General features: G+C 43.4%; 1 protein-coding gene across 2 annotated transcripts in view; it reads left to right on the plus strand.

Moving 5' to 3' along the window:
* The window catches only part of TMTC1 (transmembrane O-mannosyltransferase targeting cadherins 1), a 150,442-nt gene that overhangs the window by 51,298 nt on the left and 77,364 nt on the right, over nt 1–21,780 (plus strand). For both annotated transcript variants that reach the window (XM_087767160.1, XM_087767159.1), the window contains exons 6-8: nt 5,838–5,919; nt 6,914–7,017; nt 19,935–20,124. In XM_087767160.1, coding sequence (XP_087623286.1) covers nt 5,838–5,919; nt 6,914–7,017; nt 19,935–20,124 — 376 coding nt within the window. The remainder of the gene's footprint in view (nt 1–5,837; nt 5,920–6,913; nt 7,018–19,934; nt 20,125–21,780) is intronic.

Here is a 21,780-nt window from a genome sequence, read left to right on the forward strand (position 1 = left end):
CTTCCTTTCCCTGTTCCTCCCAGTTTTCTTCCTCCACTTTCATCCCACACAGAATGAGGTATGTATTGCTTAAAAGAATAAGGGAAAGCCATGAGGGGGATCGCCTCCTCCGCTGTATATGCCAATGCAGTTATGCCCTGCTCTGCTTTTCCTGATAATCCAATAAGCAGCAAGAACCCCAAATTTGTGGTTACATCTGAAAATGTACACGAAGAATACATGCCGTTATCAGTGTAAATGAGTTAAAACAGCTGAGACTTTGATAAAATCTCTCTATGGCCCCCTAAAAAGTCTGTAAAACTGCTTCTGTTTGTGTGTGTTTATGCATCTGGGTCTGCGTGGGTAGTGGTGGCTGGGGTTTAGGGCTCTGGGGAGATAAGGAGCAAGGATGCCACACATAGGCTGTGGGGAATGTCAAGACTACTCATAAAGAGGGAAGAAGGAGGGCTTCTCTTTCTCCCTTGCAAAACCTGTAGCTATGACTTATATTTTATTTCCCTGCATTGACAGGTATTTTAAGCAAGGTAAAAATCCAGAGGTGTCTGGAATGTATTGGGTTTTCTTTTTTTATTCAATTTTTTTACTCCACAATGGATTTTTCACTCCTGTTTTCTCCCTGAGATATCATGTACACTTGGCCCTTGATGGTTGTCCTTGAGGAGGAATATAGGCCGAGCTAGGTTGAAACGATACTTCTCCAATATAAGATGTAGCTGGCTGGACAGATTATAAGGAAGTTGTCTTTAAGTAGAAAAGGTAAGGATGGTCTCTAGAGACAAAATACGGCTCCTGTAAAAATTCTGCATTCTCAGCAGGGGAGCCTGTCAAACTGGTTTGGAGTTATATTGCATCTACCAATGACCTAAAGCTTTGACATTCACTTGAAATAGCCCCTTCTAAGTTTAAAAATGTCTTGGTTAGAGGTGTCTTACTGCTATCAATAATTAAGAATAAGTTAACAGCCTTGCTTTTATACTCATCCTTCTAATGCCTTCCTTTAGTATAGGGTTTTGAAAGTGTTAGTTCAAAACACTGGCGGTTGCTGGGAGTTGGATCTGTTTCCTGAGAAGAATATAAATGGGAGCAATGATCTTCTCACAGCGGAGGGACCTGGCCAAAACAAGCTCTGGAAATACCAAAGCTTATTCTACTGTGTACTTATCTTGGTCTTTTAGATGTCCCCAATGGGGAGCATCCATCATACATCTTAATTGTTTGTTCGCTTCTCTTGAGAAAGCCTTCAAAGAGAATGCAAGAGCAAGTTCACGCTTTATACCAAAGCTGAGTCAGCTGCAGCGTGGGATAAATGGGTTGCCGATACAGGTTTGCGATAGCTCACACAGCCGTGGCAATGAACGGCAGCTGAGAAGCTGCCCCGCTCCTTTCTGTGAACTCTAGATGCCTCCAACGGTACAGGCAAATTACAAAAGCTGCCTGCTTCTTAGAGAAGTTTGTTTTGATTAACACAGAGTCCATCTGGTACCAGCAAAGTTTACATTCCTGTAAACTGCACGGTATTGAGTTTTACTAGGCCACCTACCCTGCTGTCTTCAATTATAAAACCTCCGAGTGCCCGATGATGTAATTGATTTCAGGATGAGCCGTGCTTTTCAGGAAGCCGGAGCTGCCAAAGATCTGTCTTGGCCTCCGTTCGAACTGTGCGAGAGAAGTCCCTGCATTATTAAGCGTTTCTTGGATTTATTGTTTGTTGTGATTCTGGTTGCTTCAGGGAGTATTCCTGAAAGGCTTTTAAAAGATAGCAAGTAGGCAATTACATGCTGGTTTGCTTTGTGGGAAAGCTGGCACGAAGCAGAGGTGGAACGTCTGCCCAAATGGGCTCTTTTCACACTCCTTTAGCAAACCTGGTGACCTGTATTTCCTCCCCTAATTTGATCATTTCATTATGAAAATCGGGGAGACTCACACCTTGAAATGTTTGCCTACTCTGGAGGTAGCGTGGAGCTACCATCAATACAGGTTTCCTACACACGTCCCACGCCTGCTCTCCTGTGGGAATGAATGTGTGTGTGTGTTTTGGCATGGGGAGCCGCATTATGCTGGTCAGGGTGGAGCAGGTGATAGGGAGTGGTTCCCACGAACAGTGGGATGTTTGGCAGCCTGGTGTGGTTGGCAAATGCATGGAAATCTGACCTGTAAATGACTTTATCCAAGGCAGCTGTTTAAAACAGGTATAAAACAGTTAAACTGTTGTAACAGTAATTTCTTTGATTGTCCTAGCTAAAGACAAAATAAAGAGCTTTGGCTGATTTTAAAGTTGTCTGAGCGAAGTTCAACATAATTTCAGATGTTTTTGCAAGCTGCAATTTTACGTGTAAAATGCTACTGCATTTTACATGCTGTGTATCACTGACATTTAGCAAACTTCCTCATCCAGGTCCCATTTGCAGTTCATTTCATTTTAATATATAAACTGTGTGTTGTTCTTCACCTGCACTGGACATGAGATATTTTACTAGCTACCTTTCCTGAAACAAGTAGTAGCCTCAATAAGGTGCTCTGGAAAACCACATGGTTCTTGTAAAGTTTTGATGCACTGAGCATAACCCATACATTTATGCCACTCCTACAGGTTGATCTGATCGGCAGACAGCTGGATTACCAAGCAATGAACTATGTTATCTTTCATGGTTTCCAGATAGACGTCAGGACAGCAGCTTTCTCAAAATGGAAAAGCTTTGCTTCTTAATTGAACTATTGTGGAAAGAAACATTTCTTAACCGAAGCTGCAAAGTAGCAAACGCATTTGGAGGAAGGATCAGAAAGTTCAGGGCCCTCTGAACTCTCTTGCTTCACCCATTCCCAGTCATCCATTGCTTTCATTCTGGTTCCTTCTGGCTTGCTGCCCATCTGCTCTTCAGCACGGAGTGGCGATTTGCAGTTGGTGTCAATGCAGGGGTTTCTTTTTTTCCTGGAGACGTTACTGCTGCACAACATAAACTGTGAGGGGCCGATCAGGATTTTCTGAAATGCTTTCAAAAGGCCGGCTCTGCAGTGGCCAGAGCTACCCTGCAATTTGGTGGAGCACTTCAAATTAACTTTGACTTGTAGATAAACTCATGCCTTGAAACTGTGGTTGGTAGCTTGCATGGTGTTATGCTTGCTGCAAGGAAGGTGTGAGATGTGGGCAGCATTTTAGTTACTCGTAGACAGACAAAAAAAGTCAAAATTAAGATGTTTAAAGAGTAAGCGTTCCTGCACTATACTGCCAAGGATGAAAGAGCAGCTACTGTCTTCCATTTACATTCATGTTCTGGCTTTAATTTTCCCCTTGGGCCAGGCTTGAGGGGGAACAGAGAGATGGTAATGGTGAGGGCTCCTCTATGGTGGTCTCCAGACCTAGATCAGTGTTTGCAAGGCCCTGAAGCACAGACGTGCTTTCCTGAGCCTCAGCAGCCTAAAATGCAGTTTACCCTTCCTCTGAAGGGCTGCCTTCGCAGACAGTGTGTTGTCCCTAGCAGTTGTTCCAGCTGGAACACCTCCGATGCAAAGTTGATCTGTTAAAAGCCAGTTCCCCTCCGAGCATGGCAAAGCAGCAGTGTCTGTGTGTCCCCACCTCCTTGCAGGTGCTGCCCCCCGAGCTTGTAGCTTGCCTGGCCGCAGGTGGCTGTTCTGGAGGTTGGCAAACACATGGCCCAGAGATGATGGCCGCCTCACGAGTTTTAGGTCACTGGTGCAAGGTGATGCAGTTTCTCAAGGATGAAGCTGGCAGACTTCTTGACACTGATAAAAGTGGTCCTCTGTCTCTAATTGAAGTCTTGGAGAAAAAGCTGAACTGTTCTGGCTGATCTTTCCCCAGAATAATTCCACCTAAAGCAAATATTTGTAATGGAATACTTCTGCCCAAATTGTTGCAGTTAGTTAAAACTACAAGAGAGTGAAAACAGGTTCTTGAAGAGAGTCAGGCAGTGTGATTAATAGAGGGCTCTCCTCCCTCCACCCATAAAAATATAAACAAAATGCAACCCAACACTTCTGTTCCCACTGCAAATCACGAGGGGACTGAGTTTCATAAAAGGTTCTAGTAGGGAACAAAGGACTGGGGTTTGATCCAAATGCTGTTAAAGTCACCGAGAATCTTTCCCTTTGGCTCCGGTGGGCTTTGGAGCAGGGCCATGGTGAACACTTGAAGGCCAACCTGACCTTTCATGGAGAAAGCAAGCTGAAGGCTTAGTTTCATCTCACTTGTACTTGCTGGAGCCTGATTAAAATCAGTGGGAGCTCAAAAAACTTTACACTTTGCCGAGTTCAGCCCTTGAAGACTTGTCTGACATTTGAGTCGGATTTGGTGCTTAAATGTCAACATTTGTAAATAAGTAGACACCAAAGACTGAAAGTCATCTGGCTTGCTTTACAATGTATGGTTTGGTTCCTAAGTTTTAGGCATGACACTTAGGGAAAGTTTCCTGATGAGCAGTTATTTTGTAGAGAGCACCCAGATGTACTTCTTTCTTCTTGTTAAAGGCTGCCTCTGTTTCTTGCTGGCTTTGCCCCTAATGCTTTTGTCTGCAGTGTAATCTTTTCTCCATCTTGCCACGGTGACCAGGCTTGCAGACTTCCTACTATAGAAAATTTGAACAAAAAGCCAGATATTAAAGACTCTTGGCAGCATTAGGAAGTGCCGCAATCTTCTTTTTTTGAAGACTTCGAGGGTGGAAGCAATCAGATGATAGACTGTCTTGAGGAATTTGGAAAGGAAATAAGATGCATTTTATATGCTAGATGTTCACGGGAGAAACATATGATGCTTTCATGCTTGGAAAGGTGACTCGCGGGCAGGTGTTGCGATTCATGCTGCAGTTTTTGTAAATCATTTACATAGAGTATCCTGATACTGAATGTATGTTATGCAGAGGAACCTGCAAATGTTTTCCTTCTGAATTTATTTTGTTTACCTGATACTTATAACGTCTTAAAATTCTTTGTCATTTTTTCAATAGTTTTCTAGCTCCTATATGCTTAAAATATTCCTGTTGCCTCTTCTGTATTTCTGTTTCTCATCGCTTTATTACAATGACGAAGCCTCTCTAAGGTTCAGTAGAAATGGAATTATCATTGAATTAATGTCATAGGTATGGCACCGTTTGTTATATTAAGAAAGCTCCTTAGAATTTGGCAAGTGCTTCTACTCTATATTAAAATAAATGTGTAGTTTTGGCTCCAGATACAGTTTAATTTTACTCATTGAGAAACAGGAAGGTTTTTATGAACGCTTCTACGACAATAAGCCACCTGTGTGTTTGTCTCTATGCAGTTAATTATCATAACACCTTGTCAGCAGACTTGTAATGAAACTGAAGTGTGCAGAATAGACTTCCAAAAAAAAATGCTTAAAATAAGTTCAGTTCTGCTAGACAGCTATTCACATCTCTAGAGACTGAGCAGAGAGCTGGGAACAAGGAGTTTTTGCATTTTAATCATGGCCTAAAATTGAATTGCTCAGTTTGGGTGACCTTTTAAAAATGTGTCCCGGTGTAGTCTTCTGGGAGTCTGAAGACAGCAATCTCAGTGAGACACATGTGGAGGTTTTCTGAGGATTAAGGAGTTAATTGATGATTTGAAAAAAAAAAACCCAACAAAAAACCCCAACCAAACCCAAATTTTGATGGGGAGACTGCAATGTATTACAGTGCATATTTGAAGTGGTCTCAATATTTCACTTAAGTCATGTGGAAAGAGCTTTGAAGAGTAAGAGTGATTTCATTATTACTACATGTGAGTTTAGGGTGGTTAAAACAATGTACAGCTTTTTTTCCAGTTTGAAAAACAAGTTATTGTTTCAAAGTATTTCAACAAATATTTGCCTCCTTATATTTCAGCTACCTGACTGCAAATAACAACCAGAATTTCTTGTATACTGCAAGGCCTTTTTTGAAGAGAGCTGCTTTGGTGATAAGCTACGTAAGTACGAATGGACTTGACCATGTATTTCTGTGTATGTGATGAGAATGAACATTGCGTGGTGGCATCCCAAAAGACTCTGAAAGCTGAGATGGTAGATCTTAATACAAAGTTAGTCTTGGTAAATAGTCTAGAAAACTTCAGCTGGGCAGAGACAAGAATATTGCTGTGTTTTCAGCTCAAATTTTCTTTTAATTTATAGTGGTTGCCCTTACAACTGTGTAATCATCCGCAAGTATTTCCTGCCCTAAATACAGGGGGACTCTCTGGCGCTGGGCTGACTTTTCAGTGGCATGCTGGTAGTTTCAGTGCAGGGCTTGGTAAGAGTCACAAGAAAAGCTCTGCCTGCAAAGACCTGCTGCTTGGCATGCTCCAAGCAGGACTTGACACGTTGCAGGGGAGAAAGCAAGCACCTCCACGGGGGTGTGCTGGGTGTGCAACTCCCTGTGCTGCTCTAGGAGCCGGATTCCCTTGCTTGTCCCTTGACAAGTGGTTCCCAGAAAGGTAGAGGACTGTCAGCCCGCAGAAATCCTTCCAGGGATGAGGATTACACAGCATGAGAAACACTGATGGAGCTTGTCCTTACACCTATGCCAGCATGAGTGAACGATAACAGCTTTTAAGACATCAGCCATGTTTTTCCACTCTGTAGTTAGGCAGAGGTCAACAGCAGAACTCTGCAGTCAGCTGCAGCAGGGTGACTGATTTGTCCTTTAAAATGCTGCCTTTTTTGTGGGTAGCCGATACGCCTGTTGCTGTCAGTAACGCACACATGAAAGGGGGCTGACACAACAACACAGCGTGCTGTCTGTGCTGAGGGTTGACACATTTCTCGCCCTGCGCAGGGTGGCAAAATTGAATTTTGCCTAAATCACTGAGCTGACTCACTTCTAGGCACAGAGCAGAGCATGGAAAGCTATCACAACAAAATATTTGCTGGAGGCCTTAGTTCTTCTTAGTAGCACGTTGCTAACCGAGATGTTCTTCTTTGAAGGTGATTCTCGTGTTGTATTTCCGCCTCTGGATAATGGGAGGATCCATGCCAATGTTTTCGGAGCAGGACAATCCAGCTTCGTTCTCGCCGTATTTACTGACGAGGTACAATGCCACTAATCAAACAAAGGTTTTCAAAAGCGTAGTCTTGATGTTATTTTTTCCCTGCACTAAAATGTTTTACAGATGGCAAATGAGAAGACTTGTTTTGTTGTCTTAACTTAATTACTTCTCCTTATTGCTCTGTCTAGAATAGAAACCAACCAGCATTATTTGAACCACAAAGCACGCTCCGGGTCCTGTAGAGTTATATTACAGATGCTTTCTTACTGAAAAATGTGGGCTTATTTTTATGCAAAGCCCGAAGAATATAGTCTAATTGCCTGAGCACAGGACTGGAAAGCCCAGTGACTGAAGCCTAATCCTAAACCTTAAAACTGGCTGCTCCTGAGATATGGGATGCAAACATTTGGAGTTTTGCCTTCAGCTGAAGTTTGTGTGAAAAGGGGATGACCATGCCTGTTGGTGGAATATTGGTAGCTGATCAGTGAAGGTAGAAGGCAGGATCCCGGTGGCACAGAGTACTGCATAGCTCTGGCTAAGCACAGGATGGGCTGCCATGGATTAATTAAAACCAACAAACCCAAAATTTGTGTTAACAGATTTTTGTTATCGCTATTTTTTTAAAAAAATACATAAATGCTTACATTTGGTAAAAATGTTTTTTTTTTTCCTTGCCTGGGACCTGATGTGTGGTTAGGTGGGCTGATACCACATCCCTCTGGCTCTGCTGGGCCAGACCAGCAAGGCAGTGGCAGCTGCAACTTAGCTCTTCCCTCCAGACCTAACCAGACCAGTGCTCTGAGAAGGTGGTAGGAAGTTGATTTCCTCTTAAGACAGGGCCATGTGCATAACTGTTTGCTCTGGTTAGCTACTGAACTGGGGAAAGACATTTTGGAGGCTTCTGGAGGAATTTCCAGATGTCTCAAATGAAAATGGGAACAGTCCTCCTCATTGTCACTTTCTGGCCTTGCTGGCTTCTCGTTCCAACAGTGGAATTGCAGCTGAGACACAGGTTAAGATCAAGCAATCCTTATTCAACATCTGCTGCAGAATCCGACTGGATCTCATTTGGGAGACCTTTATGATAATGTGACAACAGCTCCTATTACCATCAAGGCTAAAAGTGCTTCCAGGAAGCACGTTGTCTGATTTGGAAAGCTCTGATCTGTTCGCAGCATTTCTGGCAGAGTCATTAAACTAAACTCTGTGCGGCACAGCGTGAAGGATTTGCTGCTGTGTCTTTTTGATATGTTTATGCTGAGGTGGGGGTCATCAAGTCATAAATGATCCTGGCCTGATTCCAATTACGTATTCTGTGCTGCAAATGTCTTCCGTCTGTTTGTCTCTTTACATCCTGGAATGACAGGGGAAGGGTTTTTAAACCCAAAAGCTAAGTCATTCTTGGGGTATGAAACAGTGACTATTTTTACCACCGGCACTGTGGATTTTCTTAACAGCCTCATGAAAGACAAGTGAGAGTGCTGCTGGCTGAGGTCCTCCCTGGCCCCAGCAGCAGCCCTGGCTTCACCTGCAGTCCAGCAACACCTACCCGCTCCAAACCTAATTAAGGAAACCTTTGCGAGTAAAACCCAGTATTATTGTTCTGGAGGGATTCTAAAATCCTGTAGTTATCCCAGCTCTTCTACTTCTGATCTTGATCTTAATCCTCACTTTAGCCAATTTACTCAGAAGCCTCTATCTTCCGTCCAGAAAAAAAACATCCTTTCAGCAAGCCTGGATGCCAGCTGTTACATGGCTTTCTAATATGCAGAGTTAAATTTAACTGGTCAGTTCCTTCCCTGCTGATCTAGCACCAGCCTCCCGTGGCTGATGCTCAGGCACAGGTCCTGACAACAGAAGCTGGAAAATAGGTTTGTTGCTGGATCCTGGTCAGGGTCCAGTCAGGAGATGGGAATGGAGGCGAGGCTGCAACATTGACCCAAAGTCTATCCAGGAGAAAGGACGAGAGGCAGGAGTAAGGACAAACAAGAACATGTGTCTGTGGAGGTCCATCCAGGAGACAGAGCTGAGCTGAAATGGGGCTCCTAGAGCAATGGGCATCAGGGGTGGGGCCAGGTGAGGCTCGTCAGGGCCCTGACAGCGTGTTGCCACAGTTCAGTACCTGCCGCTTCCCCTGCAGAGGATTTTGTTGCTCGCCTTCTGTGGTAGTCCCTGTCCTTGTTCTCTGGGCACTGTATGATCTAGAAAGAAGCTGGGTCCTGAGCTTCTGTTGACCTTAACCCTAGTCTCCTGGCATGAGCCTTCATCTTAGATGTGAAGTACCTGCAGAATACATCTATAAATTCTTCTCTGTAATTCTTGTTTCTCTGAACTCAAACCTTAAGTTGACCACTACCTTGAACTTGCGACCAAACAACCTGGAAAAAGCCAAAACCCAGCTATCCTGGTCCTGTGCACCACCCTAAGTCTGCAGGATCCACCTGCCAGCCCATTAGGCTTGCTCAGCAACACCTTCTTTCCTGAACCCAGACCCTAACCCTTCACTTCAAAATAGTCAGTGACCCACCGACTGCCTCAGAGCTAGCTATAGGCCCAGCTGCGCTGCTGGCAGTAGTCTTCATGTTAGACCTGTGAGGTCCACCTACAAACGAGAAATCGGAGATGAGAGCTATGCTTTTTATTGTTGTATCTTGCCAGTCTCATGGAGCTGTGGGAAGACTAATTAGTCAATGTGGATGATACCTTAGGGTATGTTTCTGGACAGCCGGGGTAGCAAATTTTTGCCAAATGGGTGAGTGGTCAATCGTGCAAGGTAGACAGAGACCCAGTGACTGTCTCTGAACTGACAGCCCATGGTGCACCCACTGACCACAGCCCTTATCTTGGCAACAAACCTTTTCCTTCCTCACCTCCTCTTTCAGACTCAAACTATAACTCTCACCTGAGACTTTATCTTACTATGGTCAGAGCTGAAGCCATTGCTGCAGAACTGACATTGTGCCTGTCCTCATGTGTGCAAGACCGGGATGTCAGATGGAGCCAGCAAGGTTGAGTGGCAGTGGCCTGGTTTCCAGGAAGATCTGTGTGTCTGGCCAGCGGGAAGGCTAGGCTGAGGTGCAGGGCTGGCGTTCAGCTTAGGTGCAAGGAAGAGGGAGGCTGAAGAGATAAGATTGTTTTTAAAGCCTGGTATTTCCACAGGGTGGAAATAAGAAGTGGTGTTAGGCGAGTAAATTGCTTGAGGGTGGATTTGGAGGTGATACAACTTGCTGGACCTGGTGTTAGGGGTAGACATTAAGTTAGGGTCTAGGACATGAAGGCTCGAGGATATTCAACATCCAAGTAGGTGCTGGTGTGTATGGTGGCTTGCCCAACTGGTGGATGTCCAGTCACATAGGGGAGTTTGTGGTTATGGCCCAGCCTCAGAGAAGCTGCTCAGCAGTGTGTGTTCCTCAGCTGTGCACACCTACAGCAGCAGCATATGAAGAGTTGGTGTGAGAAGCTTTTAACAAGGTTTTAAAGGCAGTAGTTAGGTCACAGTACTGAATTTAAAGCCAGGATGTTACTTGCAATTAGGGTGCGTTGGGAGGAAGGGAGTGGAAGAGCTAAGTTTGGTGTCAAGACCAGAAGGGAGAAGCCCCATGAAACTAAAAGAAAGGCCAATGTTGGGTGATGATCTTGAGGTGGTTTACTAACAGCTTAACTATAGCTGAAGCAAGGGTTAGTGCTCAGGCAGTGGGCAAGTTTTGTAACTCTCTGAACATCATGCAGGGCACAAATGGGAGTTTCTGTTTGCAAACAGTCTTTGTTTGCACTGAGCTGGAAATGTGGTTATTGTGCATGTCTCACCAGGGTAGATGTTATGGTTTTCAGCAGAGTTGAAAGTTATTGTAAGACTTGGCCAACTCTGTGGGGCTAGGAGTAAGGCTGATGACAACAAGTGGAATAAAAAAGAAAAACAGTAGTTTAGGAATGTGTGGCAGTCTTCGTGAAATGCACGAAGTTAAATCTGGAGTTGGGGTCTTGGCTGACATAGGATGAACTCAAAGGAGTATTGTTAACCCTCGCAAGGTTTCTGTGTCAGCTGGTGAGCTGTACAGGTGCAGTTTCTCCTGAGGCTGGCAAGGGTTATTGGAGTGTGGCTAAGATTAGCGGTAGGTGTAAGTTATGGGTTTGAAAAAGTATTGAGTAATGAGGTCAGATTTTGTTGGCCCTTATGATGCTTGTAGTGTAAATTAGATGACTGAGGGTGTGAGAGAGGTCTGTGCATCCGTGATCGTGTGGAGGAGGGGAACATATAGAAATTAAGACGTGTCAAATGAATCTAAGAGGAGACAGGCTCAAAGCAAGCCAAGGAAGTGGCTTGCAACAGGTAGTTGAGCTGGAGAGCTTCTTCCTGCAGGATGCTGTGGGTGTGCTGAAAGTTTATGCAGGCTCAAAGAGAGATTTGCCAAGTTAAAAAAAGAAATCCAGGCTACTAAATATGCAGAAACCACATCCAACTCGGGGACATCATGCTAGCTGGAAATGGGAAAAAATGATCATGTTCTTACATGCTTTGCTTAGCATTAATTTTTGGTCGCTGCTGGAGAGGGGATCCTGGTCTGGACAGACTTTTGGTGTGGCTCAGTTTGGCCTTGGAGTATGACTGTATGTTCTGTGTAACCTGTCTCCAATCTTGGACAACGCAAACGTATAAATTAAAGTAGACATAATGATTTATTTAACCATTGGAAGATGAAATATGCTGAAATTGTGACAGATTCTTGGTCTTAAAAAAAAAATCATCTGTTCAGTATGTTCACTAAATTACTGCCCTTAAAATTACAAGTGAATGGGGATGCGAATAAGTGCTTTGGAAGTCAGAATATGAATACTTCAGTCCCTGCAAGGCACTGGATTTTTCTAATATTCCGCAATACCTTAAAACTTACAGTGACATAAATGAAAGCCACATTGCTGCTGCTTGGGTGATCTGAGAAGGTGAAATCTGTCCATGATGCCCTTTCTCAGCAGAGGCAGAAATGAAGGTGTTGGGAATCCTGCTATGCGTAAGCCCTGCCATGAGAGCCTGTCCGTACAGGCTGTTGTACGCTGCAGAAAGCACATACCTTCTCCAGTCACCTACCTTAAAGAACATGAATTTCCAGTCATTGTGACGTGCCATCCCAGAATCTGCTATGGGTAAGCTGTTGGAATAGAAAAGCCAATCCCAAACCTCTGTTAAAACATTCGTGCTTGTATTAGATGAAAGTTGAGGAAAAATGCAATTAGAAAGGTTTTGAGAGCTACCTAGCTTTAGGTAAACAGCGTACTGAAGTGCAGCTCGAGTGCCAGCAGGGTGTTGAGCAGCGGGCTGTCGTGCTTCAGGCATTTTGCACAATGTTTCCTTCTTCTGCCATTCTTGAGGGGAAAGAAGTAGGAGGCCTCTGGATAAACAGATTGCATTACTAACACCATGGTAAGAAAAGGGAAGAGTCCATTGTACAGCATGTCTCAAGGTGTGTGAAACAGATTAAATCCTACCAGTAATTTCAAACTAAGAAAGTATGGGTTTTTTTAAACTATATCTTTGGGAGTCAAGTTTTATTAATTTCTGCTGGCATTTGCCTTGTGACCTCCCTTGGCTGATCACTCTGGGCATGAAGCAGGCTTATTTGTGGTGTTGCATTAAATAGTTAAAGCTTTTCTACTAAGCCTGCCTTGAGATAACGTTGTCCTGTGGTTGAACTGCATTCTCTGTGAGCTGGCTTTCTGTATTTCTTTGCTGTTTCAATTGGGTAAATGAGAATTCAGTGCCGCAGAAAGCTGAAGAAATGCTTATACGTAAAAACTGGCACGTACTCCTTTTCATAGAGATTTGTGACTGTTTTCTGAGCAATGCATTTAATCATCCCAGTTGTTACTTCAAAGGGAATGAAGTACGGAGAGGCACACGGCGGACCTGTGCTGGAGAAGTGGGTCCCTGTGCCAGCCCGTTCTGCAAGGCAATGGAAGTCAAGTGCAGCAGCTACTCTGGTATGGGATTTTCGCTGACCTTAGGCTAGGAACTGGCATTAGAATAGAGCCCTGCAACATCTCAGTTCTTAATTAGGCAGGCTTGCACATGCTTCCTGAGTGGAAAAGTTCTGCCTGTTTTGTCAGTGCTTTCTACTGTGTGCCCAAAGGTGCTTAACTTCAGCCCTACATGTAATCTCTGCAGGCATCCAGCATTCAGGGCTCACTTCTAAACAAAAGGGAGAACAGGAGTGTGTCGGTAAGAATTGCTGTCATGCCCACCCAGGGGCCAGACAGTCCATACATTAAGTGTAAAATGTATTCTTTATTCCGAGGGGGTTGGGGGCCAGGGGGAGGCCTATCTGGAAGATGGTGCTACAAAGCAAAGGCCATCCTACAGTAGCAGGTTCCCAGAGCCAGGTGAAAGATTTCAGCATCTCTCTCTGTTAAGTTTTCTTAGTTTAATGAACAAACCCAGGTAGGCACTGCTGCTCTGGAAATCAGCATGATAGGCATTTTTAATGGGTCATGGCGCTTGCTGCAAGCGCTGCTTACACAACAAGCCTTCCCTGCCAAAAGTCTGCATATGGAGTGGAGGGGGTGCAGCCAAAGCAGAGGCCATTGCCTCCTATAGGCAATGCATTTTGCTTTTCAAAATACTTCCACGCAGGAGGGCTAGACCACGGCCAGTCTCCGAAGCAAAGCAGCGTGCCCAGGACATCGCTTTGGCTCCCGCTGGCGCGGCGCAGGTAATGCTCTGGGGTACGATGGCCTGTTTCCAGAAACATTATCACACCGGGTTTATGAGGTCTGGTTTTTAATTTCCTGAGGATCAGCCACCAGTACCTCAGCAGCTGTCCAGAGGACCCTCAATCCCCTGCTACTTCAGTGAGCTGCTTCAGAAGCAGTTGCCCACCGGTGGCTGGGGTGTTTCGGCTGTGTGACTTCTGGAGCGTCCTGCTGTTGGCGGCGAGCTGAGGATCACATTTGATCACAAGGCACGCTCTCACCCACAGCATGCCGGGGTTTGTGGAGGGAAAACAGCACGAGATCAATCCCAGGTTTTCCAGCACTGAGACTCTGACAGCAGGCTCGGGTTTCACTGGAAATTCACAGGCTCTTTGAAAGTCTTTACTCTTCAAGAATTTGATATTTTTCAGATTCTTAGCCACAGAGTTGAAACAACTCAGAGCGAGCCGTTCGCCAGATCAAAGCTCTTCAGGCTGTGAGGGTATAGAGGACAACATAGTCTGCCTTTCCTCCTGTGCCCTTGGTGCACACAAACCACCTTCCAGAGGAGTTACCTTGCTGTTCATCAAGCTGCAACTACCTGTTTATCTGTACCTTTGTCTTTCCTACTGCTATCCTCTACTGACTGGCAACTCTTTCCCCTTAGATGCAGAAGTTTTGATGAAAGAGAATACACAGGCACTTTTTCCAATTACAAGTATTTTCTGTCTAGCTGATACTTGCACTTGGATGTTAAATTGGAATTAGTCTGTCTGTTGCTGGTTTGTGTAGTCTTACTCCACCATCACCGCGTGTGCTGGATAGACAGAGTATGATTTTTCTTCTAAGGCTATGCAAAGAAAATGTTTAGGCTGACAATATACAGAGCAGGAAAATAAACTCATGTGGGAAGGTATGACTGGACTGGCGGTTCCCCAGGGGAAGCACAAATACATATAATTTTAATACAATATCCTTAAATACCACCACCTGGTTATAATTGCAGCCACATGTGTCCTAGGAGAACATTATTGTGAAGTGGCTTATCAAACACACTTGGTTTTAGGGCTTTGTAGAGGATGAAGAGAGCCTTGAGCTGCAATCAGGTTCAGCTGTTAATGCAAGTAAGAAGCTCTTTTCCCTAATAAAGGAACTCTTCTCACCCTTACAGTGAACTGAAACCTCCCTGAGTCCCGGGCAGTGTGGAGGTCTTCTTCTTAGGAGAGCATTAACAAGGTCTGTGATTTCTGAAAGGGCAACAACTGTCTTCCTGCTTCTGTTTCAGACCTCCCTCTCCTTTGTACACCCCCTTCTTTTCTCAAATACGAGTTAAGTGCACTGTTATCACCTGTCTTCTAGATAGGTCCATTTTTTTCCCAACCGGGAGAATATTTTGCCTTTGCCTTGCTAAAATCCCCAGTGCAGGAAAATCTTTCACTTGCAGGTGGATACCCTGCTGGGTCTTTGGCGGTAAGGTTGGTTGTCAGGAATGGGATGGGTTGTCCCAGAGCTGGGTAGGTGGTAGGTTGCACAACTGTATGCACCTAGAAAGAATAGGGTCGCTGGCCCCAGCTTTTCCATGCAGCTTTGGTGGGGCATGGTCTGAGTCTTGTGATCACTCGTGTAGCACAGTTTTAGGGAGAAATCTATAATCACAGTCTCTGGGAGCTGGGGAAAAAAGCTTAAAATGCTCCAAAATCAGAAAGCAAATGAAACTCCTCATACATTTCTGTAGATCTTGTATTTTTTTAGCTAGTCTCACAATGCTCATGTGCTCTGATTGCCCGGGTTTGGCAGAGCTGAGACTAGGGCTTTTGCAAGCTTGTTAGTCTCTATTACAGCAAAGGGTAACAGACAATCCCTCAAGTATTTTTCTGTCGTATTGTTTATGGCTTTAAGTAGCACCCTTCACTTTCATTTTTGCAGCAGAAGCAATCAGTTCAGATAGTTGTTTTCTGCAACAGGTTCTAGATATGAGTCATCCTGTATTTGTCTCAAACGAAGCACACAACAGTACATTTAAACAAAAAAATTTAAAACTAAACAAACTGGATTGCCATGACAACACCTGCTACCTACAGGAGGAGCTCTGTTTTTCTCAACATGCCAGAGATGCTGAGAAGTAAAAAGAAACACTTGATACCCGCTGAAACTCGGATTTCCATGTGCAATTTGCAAATAAAAAAAAATGACTCTGCTGTAATGCAAATGCTGTTAACCAGTCTGGGGGAAAACTGATTGCCAATTAAGAGGCAGATTCTTCCAATCACCTTACCAGTAATAGTCTGTCTTGCCTGGGATTAATTGATAGGGGGAGAGATGTTACAGGCAAGGATTTTTCTCCCCTGGAATTCCAGCAGACATGAACAGCAATATAGAGAAGATCATTAATTTGAAATGTAATTCACTTAGTCAACTAATTAAAAGAAAATACTTTTGTTGCCATTTGCAGGTAGGCTGCTGAAATGTAATTAGCTCCTGCAATGATTCCATGAATCTTCAAGTCTTTCCAAAATTTGCAAATTATTTCCTTGAGGTGTCAGCTTTGGTGAGAGGGTTCTTCCAAAGTTTCTACTGCATTTAGTTTTCTCCCTGGTTAGCCTCGTGATATGAGAGTCACACGCATGTAAAGGAATATCGTGTGCTTTAGAGAGCCATAAGTAAAAAGCAGTGCTGAATTGTCAGTAACTATTATTAGCATCTTGGTTTTTTTCTGTTCCTGGTACCTAGAATAGCGATAGTTTGTAGTGCCTTGTTTTATACAGCCATCCATCGCATTCTGAGGGAGCCAGGGTTGTTTAGCCTGGAGAAGAGGAGGCTCAGGGGAGACCTTATCGCTCTCTACAACTACCTGAAAGGAGGTTGTAGCGAGGTGGGGGTCAGGCTTTTCTGCCAAGTAACAAGTGATAGGATGAGAGGAAACGGCCTCAAGTTGCTCCAGGGGACGTTTAGATTTGATATCAGGAAAAATTTCTTCACCAAAAGGGTTGTCAAGCATTAGAACAAGCTGCCCAGGGAAGTGGTTGACTCCCTGTCCCTGGAGGTATTTAAAAGACAGGTAGATGTAGTGTTAAGGGACATGGTTTAATGGTGGACTTGGCAGTGCTAGGTTAATGGTTGGACTTGATGATCTTAAAGGTCTTTTCCAACCTAAACGATTCTGTGATTCAAGGACAGGTTACCAATGCTGAAAGCATATCCAAACTTTTGCTTCGATCAGAGCTCGCTCAAGGCTTTCTTGAAGCTTGCTAATGCCTGCTAACATCAGGCAGCACCCTCCTGGATCCTGCTTCCGTGTCTGCTGTTGGCACGTGCATGTTCAGTGACGGCATTCAGGCTTGACAGCGAGAGGCATGGCCAAGGGTTCTCCAGTAGGATATCTGGAGAGGCAAACCATTTGACCATACATAGATGGTAATGACTGTCACAGGCTTTTAAATAGTTCATCATTGTTGTCAGAGCATATTTAAGGTACTAATTATTGCGTAATGGAACGGAGCAATTGTCCGTCTCCTCTGGGACCTGCCTCTGGCAGTGAGTTGTGCATATGGCTCCTGAGGAAGATGGAAAGCCCACAAGCACAGGGGAAGAGAGACTTGTTTACAAACCTTTCTTCATCAGTGCACGTCCTGGAGCCTGTCGTCTCATCTTCAACAGCAGTTTGTCCTAACCTTCCATCAGAAATGCTTTAACGCTCACTAATCTGGCTAGCCTGAATTCCTCTTAAAATTGGTTCAGCTGACTCAATTTGTTATGGCAGCAAACTGTGTTTATTTATTCTGTGCTGCGTAATGATTTATCAGCTCCTGCTGTATCAGTGAAGATAACCGTAATGCTGCAGTTCGCAAAGATCCCAAATGTTGTCACGTTCCTTCCTGCCTAGCAGCCTAGCCTGAGTAAGTAGGGGAGGGTTTCTGGTGCGCATTGTGGTTTGCACACAAACTTCCATGAATGTTGTGATGCTTATTGAAAATGTTAATATGCAAGGCCATAGAAGGACACTTCCTCCAAAAACTGGGCTCTCCTAAGAGATCAAGTGCAAAACTAACTCAGCGCTTCTGAAAATCCTGTCTCATACACACACTTGTAACAAAATTGTATGCCATGACATTATTCAGATTGATATAAATGGACATGCTTTTTATTTTGAAAGTAAAGCTGGAAACGGATCTCAGTTTGGCTTTTAAGTAAGTAGCTGTAAATAAACGCTGCAACCTTTTCTGAACTGACATTGTATTCAGACTGATACAGAAGTCTGTTTTGTATCGCAGCTGAGCAGGGCTGGGGCCAGGCCACAGGTAACATCACGAGTGAGCGCCTTGGCGTGATTAAACTCCACCAGATTTTGTGTTGCTGTGTTTCTCTAACGCGGGCCAGAAAAGATTGGCTTGGGGACTAGAAAAGACATATTTGTTTCTTTAGAAATAGTGAACAGTCAAAATTGTAAGAAGAGTTTGAGTAGAATTAGATTATGTTTTTGAGGGATGCTTTCTTCAATAGAAACTGGCCTTTTAATCACTGCCTCTGTTAAGAGAGAAAATCAGTTTTCTCTCTTTTTTCCCTTTGTTTGCTATCTCAGGGTGGGGAAGGGGAGGAAAATGGAGGGATGGAAGAGAAATGTACCAAATGGCTGAAAACCTTAAAAATGCGGGAATATTCCATTTTCCGTGAGAACTGGGAGCTTAGAAAGATTTGCGGGGAAAAGAGAATGTGCCTTTTCCACTGTTTACAATGCAACATTACTCCTGCTATGTAAGCCTCCCTGCTTTCAGGTGGCTGTGCTCCTGGAGACGTTTGTTTTTCGGATGAGAAAGAAACTGATATCCTAAATGTTTGTCGTTATTTAAAAATGTTTTCACAAGAATTTAGGCCTGTTTCATCCCTGTGTCTTGGTCCAACACCCATCTGGGAACTTCTGTCCTGCCTGCCTGGAGTCACATTTAGCTTTGGTGTCTTACCCCTTCTACTGTAAATATAATATAGTGTTGTAGGTACTGTTGTAAGGGGCTGCATTTTGACCCCAAAGAGGCATGTTCCTACATGGTGAGTGAGACAACCCTCTGTCTACATGGCTCTACATCTCTTAGGAGTCCTTTGTTATCATTTTAATAAACCTGCTAAGGTACCATGGCAACTGGGTATGATAACAACAGCCAAAGCAGGCTCAGATGGAAGGAATCCTATGCAGGATAGAATATAACTTCATTTCTTTTTGAGTATTTGCCATCTTTGGTGCTGTAGACAGTGTAGATTTTTCCATTTGCAAACCAAGGAAGGATTTGTTTGTTCTAAGGCTGTCGCAATTCTGCTTGGTTGACTTCATGATTGCTGGAATAATCTCTAGCCTCTTGCATACAAAAGTATTTGAACTTTTGTAAATGTGGTTTGAGGGAGATGCAAGTAGGTGCCAAGCAGCAAAAGGCAGGGGGGGAAGGGGAGAAGGGATCTTGGTTTGATTTTTTTTTTTTTCTTGTTTCCCTTTTGATTTTTTTTCTTGTTTTCTTTAGCCTAGTTGCACACATACTGTTCTTGTTCAGTCTTCTGAAAGCCCTGCATACTTCCCAGAGGGCAGCATGTTCCCCATTTCCATTCGCCATTAATTTCCTCTCTATTGAGAATACCAATTAATGAAGATTAAAACAATTTGAAAGGCTCTCTACTTCTCCACTGCTTCTGTGGCACGTCTCATGCAAGCTGTCCCCAGCCCTAATAAGCTGTGATGGGATCAGCCAAGAATCACCCTGTGCCTCCTTTCTTCTGTATTTTCTCTCTGTGCCAGGATGCAAAGAGAAAAGATAAAGAGGTCTGACTTTAATTGCTCAATATTGTGGACATAGGAGAAGTCCTAAATTGTAAGTTAAAGCCAGCTAGAGGGATATTTTGTATTTCAGGAGTGAGGCAGTGAACTGTGAAACAGTTCAATATATGTATGTACCTGCGCAGTTATCATTCATTTATTGTTGAAGCTGGTAGAAAGTCACTTCAAAAATCTAGCATTTGAATAGGAGATGAAAATGTCTTAGTTTTCCAAAGTCTGGTGCATAGAAACCACATAAATGTTATTGATCTTATGTTATTCCTTTAAATGACCTGTTGAAGTGCCCCTTACCTATGTTAGCATCTCTTTATTGACAGAGAGGTATAGTATTGCCTGTGTGTGCAGAGCTAATTTTTTTTTTTTCCTCCTCCCATATAGTAAGTGATAATTGCCAAAGGAAAATGTTTCATGTGTTGGCAGTCATTCCATCTGTTATGTTACCTGGTTTCTTTTACAGGTTTCTAACGTATTCCTACCTTCTGGCCTTCAATGCATGGCTTCTGCTGGCACCCATCACCCTGTGCTATGACTGGCAGGTCGGTAGCATCCCTTTGATTGAGTCCGTCTGGGATGTGAGGAACTTAGCTACGGTGTTCCTGGTGCTGGTGATGACGTTACTCAGCCTGCACTGCATAGCTGCATTCAAGGTAACACTGAAAGGCACGCAATACAATGTTTTGTTTAAAATCTTTTGTTTCCTAATCTTCAGATGAAATGGTCAGTAAATGCGAGTTTTCCCCTCAAATGCATTGGATTGAGGTGAAAAAACCATACCGCTACATAACTAACGCAAGCAAGCTTAACAGATGAAAATGTCCCTCTGGCTGAATGTCTCAGTCTCTAATTGGTCTGATTTGAGGGCAAAACTTGGCCTGGAGTCCTGCATTCAATTACTGTTAATGATCCAAACCCCACTGAAGTTGTTAAGTATCTCTGCCTCTCCCATAGTCATTAGGCTCTTTGTCACTTGCTTTAAACAGGGATGGGAACTGTCATCTGCAGAGCCATTTGAAAGTGAAATCAATTCTTGTATTTGTACCTTTGCTATGCTTCTAAAACCTAAATGTTGGATACAGTTTGATGAGAAGATTTCCTGTCAGCGGAGTAATGGAATGTGGGAAATCTGAAATGATCTGGAAATTGTTATTTCGTGTAAATAATATAGTTGGTCAGCCATGCTTCACAATTCAGCATTTCAGATCCACCGTTAATTATATTGCAGAAATGAAAGTGAGGTTGTAGTAGACTTGTCAGAGATCAGATATACACTTACCTGAAAGGGTTTTTTTGTGGATCCTAGGGAGTTACAAGCTATTCGTCCTCCAGTTGTGTTGTGGAAGCTTCTATAGGAAAGGTGTCGGTAACCGTTTTTGAAAATAGTACAAAAGTTTCTCTTCCTTAAACATACATATCGCTGAAAAGCATAGTAGGGGATTGACAGGGTTTTAATACCTACGTTATGCTAAAATGAGCAGGTCATGTACATGCTTCAGTCTACCCTAGCAGTCTTCTCTGTGCTCCTGATAAGAGACAGAAAATGAACCAAACAGCTTGAGACTGCAGAGTATTAATTTAGATTATACATTGACAGATGCTGTATGGGAAATATGGGAAAATACCCTATTAGGTATTCACTAGTTCTACCTGCAGGTCATACATCATCTTGTATTCCTCCTGCTTTCATTACTCACTGCTAGAGATATTCAGAAGTGTTTGTATTAGACCTAATCCTGTTCCCAGGGAAGTTAATGATAAAATTCTCATTAGCCCAGTACTGAACACTTCTGAAAAATCTTATCCCGTGTTCTTTGAAGTTTCAGTTGCTTTTTATTTCTTCTCCTGTGTCGGAATGTGTAAGATTAATGTTGTTGGTTTGCTGGGAAAAAAATTTTTCAGGATTATCCAAAGACATTTTGTGTTATTTTATTTTGGGTAAAACAGTAATCCAGAAGGATTCCTTTGGGTAACTGAATTGTTTGTCTTCTGTCAAACTGCAAAACAAAATATTTCAAAACACTTTGTGCATTAAATCTCTAGATTTTATCATATTTTTATGCCTTCTGTTTTTTTTCTTAAAGGCAAAACAATTCAGTCTGGATTTATGAATACCACTGTTTGATTTGAAGCTGCAGCTTCTATTTTTTTGTGAGAATAAATTCACTGCTTTGCTCTTAACCATTGTTAATGTTGTGTTAAGCAACATGAATTTCACTCTCCGGGCATTTACTTACTGGATGCTTTGAAATTCATCTTGTAGATTCCTTTGTGTTTATCCCTGGAAACCCCCAACATGGAATAAATTG

The sequence above is a fragment of the Nipponia nippon genome, unplaced genomic scaffold (assembly GCF_047370975.1).
Source record: "Nipponia nippon isolate SJK-2023a ecotype South Korea unplaced genomic scaffold, ASM4737097v1 scaffold_3, whole genome shotgun sequence".
NCBI classification, from domain to species: domain Eukaryota; kingdom Metazoa; phylum Chordata; class Aves; order Pelecaniformes; family Threskiornithidae; genus Nipponia; species Nipponia nippon.